This window comes from Drosophila miranda, unplaced genomic scaffold (genome assembly GCF_003369915.1).
Source record: "Drosophila miranda strain MSH22 unplaced genomic scaffold, D.miranda_PacBio2.1 Contig_AX12_pilon, whole genome shotgun sequence".
NCBI lineage: Eukaryota > Metazoa > Arthropoda > Insecta > Diptera > Drosophilidae > Drosophila > Drosophila miranda.
This window is the reverse complement of record NW_022881657.1, coordinates 63,533-75,239: the sequence shown is the minus strand read 5'-3', so window position 1 is coordinate 75,239 and position 11,707 is coordinate 63,533. Positions and strand designations below refer to the sequence as shown.

General features: G+C 46.5%; 1 protein-coding gene across 1 annotated transcript; it reads left to right on the top strand.

Annotated features, from left to right (window-relative positions):
• The first annotated feature begins 8,182 nt into the window (after window positions 1-8,182).
• Window positions 8,183-8,635, top strand: LOC117195240 (inner centromere protein-like). The gene is made up of 2 exons (XM_033399868.1): window positions 8,183-8,329; window positions 8,393-8,635. Exons 1-2 carry the CDS (start codon window positions 8,251-8,253, stop codon window positions 8,584-8,586), a joined length of 273 nt encoding a protein of 90 aa, XP_033255759.1. The 5' UTR covers window positions 8,183-8,250; the 3' UTR covers window positions 8,587-8,635.
• The last annotated feature ends 3,072 nt before the right edge of the window (window positions 8,636-11,707 follow it).

The following is an 11,707-nucleotide window of genomic DNA, read 5'->3' as shown; positions in this document are numbered from 1 at the left end:
CCGCGTGCGCCTTGAGTTTGTGCAGAAAGTCCTCGCATGTCTTCGGCTCGAACATGAGGGACCACATTGAATGGAGCTGCTCCACATGCTCGCCAGTCATCTCAAGGATCCCTCCCTTGATGGAGGTTGGGTCAACCATAGCCAATAGGAATGGGTCTTGTATTCGCGAATGGAAGGAATTTATTTGATGTGTGCAGGATTTCGATTGCACAATGTGTTGCTCAAAGAAAATGCCTCCGCACAGATAAGTGACGCCTCTCGTGTTGGCACAAATTGCACAATGAAAATTTTGTGTGCTTGATTTGACTCATGCCTCAAAGCACAAAACAAGTTGATTCTGATTGATGTGCGGCCAAAAAAACACCTACTTTATATTGCAAATAAGTTCCTTCAAGGTTTTCCAGTTGTAAAGATAATTTAGGATGAGAAATGTGTTTACTAAAGCAGAATGCCACCGCACAGACTCGAAAGACGCCAGACAAAATTTCGGTAAATTCAAAATGATGCTATTAGGGATAATATGTTAAATGTTAATTGGGCTTCTGTTCTCTCGCATCCTAGTGTAGACACGTCCTATAATGTTTTCCTGCATACGGTCCGTCGTATTATTGGTAACAATGCTTCCAAAAGGGTGCATGGCTCCTATAGACTGCCGTGGTATACGAAGGGTGTTATGAAATATAAGAATCTTCGTAATAAGTACTTTAAACGATTTGGTAAGACCCGGGACCCTGTAGATTGGGCAAGGTATGTGCAACATAAGAAGGAGTTTGCTTTTTTAGGCAAATTTTTGTATAACCAATATATTGCCGACGTTGAGAGGGAACTTTAAGTCAATCCCAGGTCTTTTTGGCATTTTATAAAGTCCAAAAGGTCAACGAGCTCTCTTCCTTCCGTTATGAACCTGGGCAGCTTAAGCGCTAATACGGATAATGGTATAGCAAACCTTTTTTCTTCTTTCTTTAGCTCAAATTTTGAGCCATACGCAGCTTGGCACAGTTTCGATGTCTTAAACTCTATACCCTCGGTGGTCAATATTGGTACATTCGATGTATCGGAAGAGGACATTTTGGTGGCAATTGATGAATTCGATAATTCTAATAAACCCGACTGTGATGGCATTTCTGCCTTCCTGCTTCGCAACTGTGTTGTAGCGTTCTGTGAACCTCTCAAAATTCTATTCACAAATTCGCTGTTAACGGGTCAGTTTATTGGTAAGTGGAAAGCTGCCACGATTACGCCAATTTTTAAGAGAGGTACCAAAAATCTCATTTCCAATTATAGACCAATTGCCAAACTCAGCAATGTTTCAAAACTTCTAGAGCGAATCATTGCCAGAAAAATCACCTTCCTCATGAAATCCTACATTAGCCCAAATCAGCATGGTTTTATCCCGGGTAGATCAACAACCACTAATCTCATTGCTTTCAGTAATTTCTGCACTCGTGTCTTTGAAATGCACTCTCAAGTCGACGTTGTGTATACTGACTTTGCTAAAGCCTTTGACAAAGTCTCCCACTGGGCTTTAATAGCCAAGCTGCATCGGTTGGGGATTCATTCCTGCCTGCTCAGTTGGTTTAGGTCGTATCTTGAGCGGCGAGAGTATGTCGTATTGATAAATGGAAAGCCTTCGGCCCCTTAGGGCCAGTCGGTGAGTGAGAGGGAGAAGTGCCCACTCGAATTGGTTTCGTAACATTACGGAGTCAGCAAGCAAGTTAGTTTGTCCATTTCGGACTTATTTTGTATATCGTTTGTATGACACATAGCCAAGTATTTGTAGGAATTTTATACATATATTTCATTTAGCTACTCTTTTAATGTGGGTGATTATATTATGGTATTTGCGGGTAATGATAGTGTTTTAGCCAGTAAGTGAATAAACTTTATAATGTATTAATCTACCGCTTTGCTTTCGCTGGCAAATTCCCCATGTAGGACACCCCGGACAAAGGGGCCATTCCGTCATTAAATCGAACGGTTTGGAATGGCCATGGTAGGGTGGGCGACACGACCTCGACAACACCAGAGGCGGAGTTGAGATACCTTTCCAGCACACATCCACAATTCTATTCAGGGATAAACAGTGTCTCCCGGTTAAGCATTTTCGTCGTGACACGCTACTTCATTCGCGGTATAATAGGTATAATAGGTAATATAGGCCACCAGCAGGAGGGGGGCAAGAACATCACTCCAATAGCCGACGAGCAGAGGCCGGAAACCCAAAGCGTGTGCTTCCCTTCGCTGAATGACAGCTAGCCTGGCAGGATTTATATACACAGACGTGCGTAGATGACACGTTACATTTAGGAATCATAGATATAGTATTATAACTAAAAATTGGCGCCCAACGTTGGGCCACACCTATTCAGGTGCGACACCATCAACACTGTGACATCCTTTTTTTTTGTCTTTAAAACTTCCCGATTCAGCATAGACGGCATTGACCAAAATTGTTTCTCTGGAAGTGGTCATTGCTCAAGAATATCTTCTTTTCTCAACACCAAGTAGAGGGCTTGTCAGACGATTCGGAAAACGGAAGCAGAAGTTTTGACTTTTCATCCGGCCACGTCTGAGGAGCGTTTCGAAAAGTGCATCGATTTTAATAATACCCTACTTTTTCTGAGGCAGGAGTCTTAAACATGGTCTTTCGGGCGCATAGGACTGCAGAGGGAATCTCGTTTACTTACGGAACACTGCCCACGGCTGAAGGACTGTGCGGAAGGCTTAGCCATTGCTGCTGATGAGCTTTAGCGCGTTGGACATACTCGGATTAATCTTGATTATAGAATTCCGTTGGCCACGAGTGAAATCAGAAGCAGCATGCTCATTTCAAGTGTAGAGTGCCGAGCCGAGATGTTTGGACGACAGCGGCGCGAATCAAAGCAGCAGCTGGCCACGGCTCGCGCATGCAGTTGTTGTTGGTTTTGATTAGACAGCGACAAGTGCAAGGCGTCTGCGCGCCTACACATTCTTTTCATTTTCTTTTGTGCTTAGGAATTGGGGTCTCAATTAGCATAGGGTCCGTTTCGCATGGGGATTAGCTATGCGTAAGGCAACAATTTTTATGACTTTATTTTATCGTATCATATTCTTTGCGTTCTATTCTTGAGGTTTACATTCCATGTGTGTTATTTGGTAGGGCTGTTGATTTGCTAGCTCTCTCGCTGTACAAGGGAAGCGAGACTTGAGAACAGCTGTGCCGTTTGCTGGGCCATTGACCCTAAGTTGGCAACGTAGGAAGCTATGAATTATAACACGAGGAATCAGTTCTCTTTGCAATTTGAGTTCACGTACAATTACTTATTATTTTTGAATTTTTAGGTCATCTTAGGTTTGCTAGCATAAGTTATCTGACTTTTAACTAGAATACTTAATTTAGTTTTACTATTAACACATTTTTAACTTTGGTTTTGTCTGCGTTTGATAAGTAAGTGTTTAGGTTTTGTCGTGTAGTTTTTGTGGGACATATTTTTGTCAGGACAGTTAGCAATTAAGTTTGATTTATTTTTTTTACAATGAACCGGCTCCGGCGCCAAAATGCCAGTTGTGTGGGAAAACTTTGGCTTCGGCTCCTACATTGAAAACAAAGTGCAGCCACGAGTTTCACAAAACTTGTATTGAGTCACTTGTCAAGACCCATACTACCTGTCCCACATGCAAGACGCTATGCGTCGAAAGAAGTACTCCTCATAATACCAGGTCCCAGGCCAGGCAAAACGATGCAGCAGCCATAACCGCTGAAAGAGTTAGTAGCATGGTTACACAGGCCATCAGCACGATGCAAAACGAGGTGGTAGCCCAGCTCACGGACAAAATGGCTCAAATCATTCAGTCCAGCATAGCAGCACATTTCCAAGAGACTGGCAATAGCATTCCTCAAGGGAATAGACGTGGGGAAGCGGATAATCCGGTCCAACAAAATAGGGACAGAGAAGGGGAGGAAACATTCCGACAGGGACTGAATAGTCAGTATTCAGCACAGTTTACGAGCTACGACCGTCCAAGCAGTGCAGTCTCAGATCTGAGTCAGCGACCGGACAAAGTCGCCCATATCTTCAATAGTTGGAAATTACGTTTTAATGGGACCCAAGAAGGATTGAGCATTGATAATTATACCCGATACTCAAAATGAGTATTGGGGTATATTAGATTTGTGGTAAAAGTGGATGTGTGTAACGTCCAGAAGGAATCGTTTCCGACCCCATAAAGTATATATATTCTTGATCAGCATCAATAGCCGAGTCGATTGAGCCCTGTCTGTCTGTCCGTCTGTCCGTCCGTCCGTCCGTCCGTCCGTCCGTCTGTCCGTCCGTCCCCTTCAGCGCCTAGTGCTCAAAGACTATAAGAGCTAGAGCAACGATGTTTTGGATCCAGACTTCTGCGATATGTCACTGCTACAAAAATATTTCAAAACTTCGCCCCGCCCACTTCCGCCCCCACAAAGGACGAAAATCTGTGGCATCCACATTTTTAAAGATACGATAAAACCAAAAACGCAGAATCGGTGAGGATGACCATATCTTCTACAGTGCAAAATCTGAACCAGATCGAATAATGATTATAGCCAGAATCAAGAAAACAATTTCATTCTTTCTCGCTCTGTCTCTCTCTAACACACAGGTTTCATGGTCGGTTTTGTCAATTGCAAAATATGAGTTCAAGGATCTCAGAACCTATAAGAGCCAGAGCAACCAAATTTGGTATCCACACTCCTGTGATATCGGACCTTGACCGTTTCGTTTCAAAATTTCGCCACACCCCCTTCCGCCCCCGCAAAGGACGAAAATCTGTGGCATCCACAAATCTCAGAGACTATTAAGGCTAGAGTAACCAAATTTGGTACACACACTCCTTTAAGATGTCACTATAAAACGTATATCTCAAAATTTCGCCCCACCCCTTCCGCCCACACAAAGGACGAAAATATGTTGCATCCACAATATTGCAGATTCGAGAAAACTAAAAACGCAGAATCATAGATAATCATAGATCATAGATCTATCAGATTGCTGAATCTGGATAAGATCAGATCATTTTTATAGCCAAAAGGAACAAATCAATTTGCAGTGGCTAACCAGCGCCCGACGTCACGCTAAGACTGATTTTCTGTCTCTCTCGCACGCACTCTTTGTCGTGTCGTTTAATATTAGCGGCGTCTGCCGGAGGAGAGCCGTACTGACTTAGTATCGGGTATAAATTTAGAGTTGCGGTCTCCGCAGCAACTCACAACGTTCCCCCTCGTTTTCTCTATAGGGTAGAGGCTTTGACGCATCAGACTCTCGACGGAAATTTTCCAGTTCTGTGCAGTAACGCCAGTCTGCTTTTTGACGGAAAGGCCAGAGATTTTTATTGGCGTTACCACAAGACTTCCGGATCGATGAGATGGGACCGGTTATGCCAAGCCCTAAGAAAGCAGTTTAGGGATTCTCGAACCGATGTGGATATCAGAGAAGCGATAAGGGACAGGAAGAAAAAAGAAAAAGAAAATTTCGATTCCTTCCACGACGCCCTGATACAGCTGATGGATGATTTGGAAACTCCCATGTCAGAGAAAGCGATTGTGGAAACTTTACGGCGCAATTTGCGACCTGAAATTAGACATGAGCTCCTGAATGTCCAAATCGACTCCGTAGAACGTTTGAGAGAAGTCTGTCGTAGAAGGGAGGGTTTTCTCGACGACGTTAGGCGGAGTCATGGGTACCAGAAATTGATTCCTTTCCGGAAACAGGTTGCGGAATTGGTAGAGGAAGCCCAATTAGAGGAGGCCTCCGAATTCTCGGATGTAGAAGAAGAGGACGAGGTGGCAGCCATGGCACTGATTTGCTGGAACTGCCGAAAGGAGGGGCATCGCTACCACGATTGCGATAGCAAAAGGAAAATTTTTTGCGTTGGTGCGGAGCACCTAATAAATATAAGCCGTCGTGTAGCAAATGCCAAAAAAACGGCAAAGTGAACACCCAGCCTCGCCAGCCGGTCAGTGTTCAGCGCAAGCAGTCGAGTGCAGAGGCGAAATCCCAGTAGGGATACTTAAAACTACCGCCCAGCTTCCGTCTGAGAAATCAGAATCCGACATACACCAAGCTTTAGTCTGGCCACAACTAGTCCATGCCAGATCCCATTCGCTTTTCACCAACGACCAACCCACAAGGAGTGCAAGAAGGATGAGAGCGTTCCGGAAGGCGGCGAAAGCGATAAATTGCATTCGTTACAAGCAGAAGGACAAGCGTCCATATGCGGAAGTTCGCCTGTTGGATCAAACGGTCCTTGGTCTATTGGACACCGGAGCAGCTATGAGTGTTATAGGCGGAAAGTTAGCAGAACGCGTAATCCAAAGCCGAATTCCTTTTAAGAGAGGAGTTGTAAATGCTTCCACTTCCACAGGCAAGAGGTAGTGGGACGACTGCGGACACCGGTGCAGTATAAGGGTGCAGTGAAGGACCTTGAGCTGCACATTATTCCATCGCTCAGCCAGGACTTGTATTTAGGGATCGACTTTTGGTCAAGTTTCGATTTATTACCACCCAGCATGTCGCTGGCAGAGATAGTTCATGAACCGCAGAACCTCAGCCGAGGGGAAATGGACCAGTTGCAAGCGACCATCAATTTATTTCCTTCGTTTTCCGTTTCCGGTCTAGGAAAGACGGCTCTGCTTTCGCATTCAATTGATGTAGGTGATGCAAAAGCCGTGAAGCAGAGACACTTCCTTGTATCTCCTGCGGTAGAGAAATTGTTATATGCGGAGATAGATCGGATGCTCAGCTTAGGAGTGATAGAGGAATCCGATAGTGCGTGGTCATCACCGGTAGTATTGGTGCAGAAGCCAGGAAAGGTGAGGCTATGTTTAGATAGTAGGAAAGTTAACGCGGCGACCAAAAAAGACGCGTATCCGTTACCACAAATTGATGGGATTCTAGGACGTCTTCCTAAGGCGTTGTTTATTTCGAGCCTGGATCTTAAGGATGCCTATTGGCAAGTTCCCGTAGAGCCGAGCTCACGCGATAAAACAGCGTTCACGGTTCCGGGGAAACCTCTCTACCAGTATAAGGTAATGCCTTTTGGTCTCACTAATGCTTCGCAGACCATGACAAGGTTGATGGACAAGGTAATTCCGGCCAGTTTAAGAAATGAAGTTTTTGTGTACCTGGACGACCTTTTGATTGTGTCGGACATTTTTGAGTCACATCGGAGGGTGTTGAGTGAAGTGGCAAGTTACATAAAAGCGGCAGGGTTAACGCTGAATGTGGAGAAAAGCAAGTTTTGCATGAAGTCAGTGCGGTATTTGAGGCATATAGTAGGCGAAGGGGTGATTCGTACAGATCCGGATAAGATTTCGGCCATGTCCGATTTTCCTTTGCCAAAATCCCTAAAGTCTCTGCGTCGCTTCCTAGGTATGGTAGGCTGGTACAGGAAGTTTACAGGCAACTTCGCATCGGTAGCCGCGCCTCTCACGGACTTGCTCAAGCCCAGACAGAAATTTTCAATGACTCAAGAGGGTCAGGAGGCTTTTGAAAAGTTGAAGGAGATGCTTTGCTCAGCGACAGTTTTGCGTAGTCCTGATTTTAGCAAACCATTCTATGTTCACTGCGACGCTAGCAAGACAGGCGTTGGGGGAGTGCTGGTGCAGAAGACGCCGGAGGGGGACGAATATCCGATTGCGTTTGTATCGAAAAAACTCAACAAAGCCCAAAAGAATTATTCGGTCACCGAACAAGAATGTCTGGCCGCAATAGTTTGCATAAATAGGTTCAGAGCTTATATCGAGGGGCATGAATTTACTGTAATCACTGATCACGCCTCTTTAAAGTGGCTCATGTCACAAACTGACTTACACTAACGTCTAGCCCGATGGGCATTAAAGCTGCAGAGTTTCTCAATTAAAATCGAGCATCGTAGCGGCAGGCTTAATGTGGTTCCGGATGCTCTTTCTCGCGTAAATGAGGAGGAAGTGGCGACTCTAGACGCGAGCAATGTGTTGTTGGTGGATTTGGAATCGCCAGAATTCAAGGCAGAAGATTACGTGGAGATCGTAGAAAGGGTTAGGGCCAATATTGATAAGTTGCCAGATCTCAAAATTGTAGATAACTTGTTGTATCGTAGGTCAGATCACGCAACAGGAGAGGTGCTACATGATGAACACATGTTCATTTGGAAACTCTGGATTCATCAAGGGTTAGTGGTTGACGTTAAGCTGGTACAGTTGACCGGGGCCAAGAAGAAGATTCTGCCACCGCCGCCGAAGACAAAATACACATGGGACATGCTGCACGAGCCACCGATGACGAGGGCAAGGTCACCCACAAGCGTCCGCCAGCACCCACCTGGAGTCGCAGTAAGTTAGCGTTTTCTGTAGCCAGTGTCTGATCTAATCTAAAATTTTGTGACCCATTTTCAGGCCATGTACGCGGCGAAGCGATTGCCATGCAGAGCCACTGTCCCACCGATGTCATCGACAGCTTCTTCTCGGTGGCCCCCACCACTCCGGACCTGAAACTGATTTTCCCCAACATCGATCCCAGCCAGCTGAAGCGCAACTCCAGCGTGCTCTGGTCCACGCCCCCACGCTACTCGGAGCTCCCAAAATACTAGTTATACACAAACACGTATGTATATAAAATAATCCCCTGTTTTTATACCCGATACTCAAAATGAGTATTGGGGTATATTAGATTTGTGGTAAAAGTGGATGTGTGTAACGTCCAAAAGGAATCGTTTCCGACCCCATAAAGTATATATATTCTTGATCAGCATCAATAGCCGAGTCGATTGAGCCATGTCTGTCTGTCCGTCTGTCCGTCCGTCCGTCTGTCCATCTGTCCGTCTGTCCGTCCCCTTCAGCGCCTAGTGCTCAAAGACTATAAGAGCGAGAGCAACGATATTTTGGATCCAGACTTCTGTGATATGTCACTGCTACAAGAATATTTCAAAACTTTGCCCCACCCCCTTCCGCCCACACAAAGAACGAAAATCTGTTGCATCCACAATATTGAGGATACGAGAAAACTAAAAACGCAGAATCATAGATAATGATCATATATATCAGATTGCTGAATCTGGATCAGATCAGATCATTTTTATAGCCAAAAGGAACAAATCAATTTGCACTGGCTACGCAGCACCCGACGTCACGCTCAGACTGATTTTCTGTCTCTCTCGCACGCACTCCTTGTCGTGTCGTTTAATATTAGCGGCGTCTGCCGGAGGAGAGCCATACTGACTTAGTATCGGGTATAACTGTAGAGTTGCGGTCTCCACAGCAACTCACAACGTTCCCCCTCGTTCTTTCTGTTTTGTTCTATGGAAATATAAATGAAGTTTAAATGTATTTGCGAAAAGTAATGCAAGATACCGCACGATACCACTTCCATTCCACTTGATTCCCTCTGACACTAATACCAAACTGCTTAAGAACTATTAAAGCCGCCGGCGTGCTCAATTCAATTTGGGTTCGTTGGTATGGTCCGGCGATCCGCAATCGTCGGCTATGATACCTAGTAATGTACATTTGCCGAACGAGATTCTTTTCCTAGATGACTGTTTTAGTATGGGCTTATCCCAAGTAAATAATGTTTTTAATAGGCTAAATAAGATTTTAGACTTAATTTTTGTTAGTTCGGATATAGATTGCCATGTTACATGTTGCGAACTCCCCATCGCGGAATGTGACATGCATCATATGCCGTTGGAATTCTTAGTCAAGTTCCATTTTTATTCGCTCTGGGCGGAACCATATTATGAATACTTCTTTTCTAGTGTAAGCCTGAATGCTTGTGTGGTTCGGTTGTCCTTCTTGAAGATAATTTAATTTTTATTGGGCCAACATCGAAAGTAAATGAAACAGAGATAAACAGATAAAGGTACATAAAATAAAATCAAACATAAAACGAAAATAAAAATTCCAAATTCCAAAAATATAGGTACATTTTAGTAGTAATTTCGATAGATAATCTCATCGTGGATTCGGCCACATGCGACTTTCACGTGGCGACGGGAGCTTCAATTGATTGCCAAATCGAGGCCTCTCCTCCTGATTGACCGCCTGCTTTGACGGTGTGTTGGCGGCCGACGCCACCGAATTGTGGTTTACGAGGACATGGCGAATTCGTGGCACAGCCACGCGATTGCGCTGATGCTGAGCCCCGCCGACGGGCAGCACTGAGGAGCGACTCGTGGGCACAAATTCGTCATAGGAGATCCCGGCTTCGCGGTCATTTTCAGTGGTCTCATCGGTCATATACTCGGAATCGCTGGGCGATCTTGTATCCGGCACCGCTGATTTTGTGCGTGGCTTCTTTTTCGAGCGTGTGCCAAGGCTGCGTCTGCCCAATCCCCCGCTGCGACGCAATGTGTTGTCCAGGACGCGGACCCGCCTTAGTGGCGACTTGGACGCCTTCAGCTGGCTGTTGGCCAGCCGATACCCCGAAGAGCTGGCGGCTGCTGATGGATTTAGTCGCTTGTGCAGATTCCCAGTGCTCTTGGTCATATTGGGAGTGATCAGCTGGATTGTTGGGGTCTTGCGCAACGACATTGTCGAGGTCGACATTGAGGACATGTTCTTCAAAGTTCGGGGCGTGCGAGGGGCTGTTGAATCGGCAGTCGGCGGTGGCATCATCAATATGCTGCTGCTGCCCGTCCTCGTGGTGGGCGGGGCCTTCTTGCGGGCCGAGCTCTGCTTGGCCTGCCGATAGTTCTCCCATTCGCCAGCCATCAGCTCCAGTATGTTCTCGCCATAAACCAGAAACGGGCCATGCGATTGCACCTCATAGGCGTGCACCAGTTCAGTGATCTGCTGCTCAATCTTGGGCAGCTTCGAGATGGCCTTGCGTTCCTTTTCCTCTTTAAGGAGCTGGCCGCCACGATTTTTGAAACGATTCGGCTCGTTGGCCTTTGCCTCTAGAGCCTGCATGCGGGACCAAAGTTCTGCACGGCTCTCGTACAGATCGAAAATCTCCTTGTTGCACGTGTAGAAGCTCTTCAGATCATCCAGCTCCAGCTCGTGCAGCTCCAACAGGTCTTCGTTGTAATACTTATTGTAGTAGTTGGAGAAACGCTTGCGCTCCTGCTGGCTCTTGAGCGTTAGATCCCACCACTTGCTTATCTCGACGCGCAGCTGCTCGATGAACGTCTTGGGGTTCTGGCTGCGCAGTGCCTGGCAGCGCTGCAGCTCCGAATGGAGGATGTCATAGGTGCGCTGCGTATTCTCGGTGCATTCGCGCACTCGTCGCATGGCGCTTTCGTCCGTCTCCTGGAGGCGATCCCACAGAACGTAGATCTTCTCGCGCATGTCATGGATTTTGGAGCGCAGCTCCTGGATCTGCTCGGCATAACTGTTGCGCATCTGCCGCAGCCGCTCTAGTGTCTCTGGTGTTAGATTGTGGCTCAGATCGTTCAGTAGGCGATCCTCTGCATCGGTCTGGGGCATCAGCTCGAGCATCTTCATGTCATGCTTGATGGCCTTGCGCAGCTGGTCCAGCTCCGTCTGGCGCACTGCGCGCTGAGAGCGCAGGTTGTCGAGATGGTCGCGAAAGCCGTCCATCTCATCGGGCAGGGGCAGCGGGTCCGCCAGTAGAGGGAGCGGCAGTGCGCCCAGCTCTTCGCAGAGCTGCTCCTGCTGGAGCAGCAGCTCCCCGATCTCCGCCCGACGTTTCGAGAGCTCCTCGCGCAGATGCTCAATGCTTTTGTCCAGCTTCAGCTGCCATATGATCAGTGG

Coding starts and splice junctions, on each gene's coding strand:
- LOC117195240 (XM_033399868.1), top strand. CDS start 8,251: ATGGGACATGCTGCACGAGCCACCGATGACGAGGGCAAGGTCACCCAC. Junction 8,330..8,392: donor AGCACCCACCTGGAGTCGCA/GTAAGTTAGCGT, acceptor ACCCATTTTCAG/GCCATGTACGCGGCGAAGCG.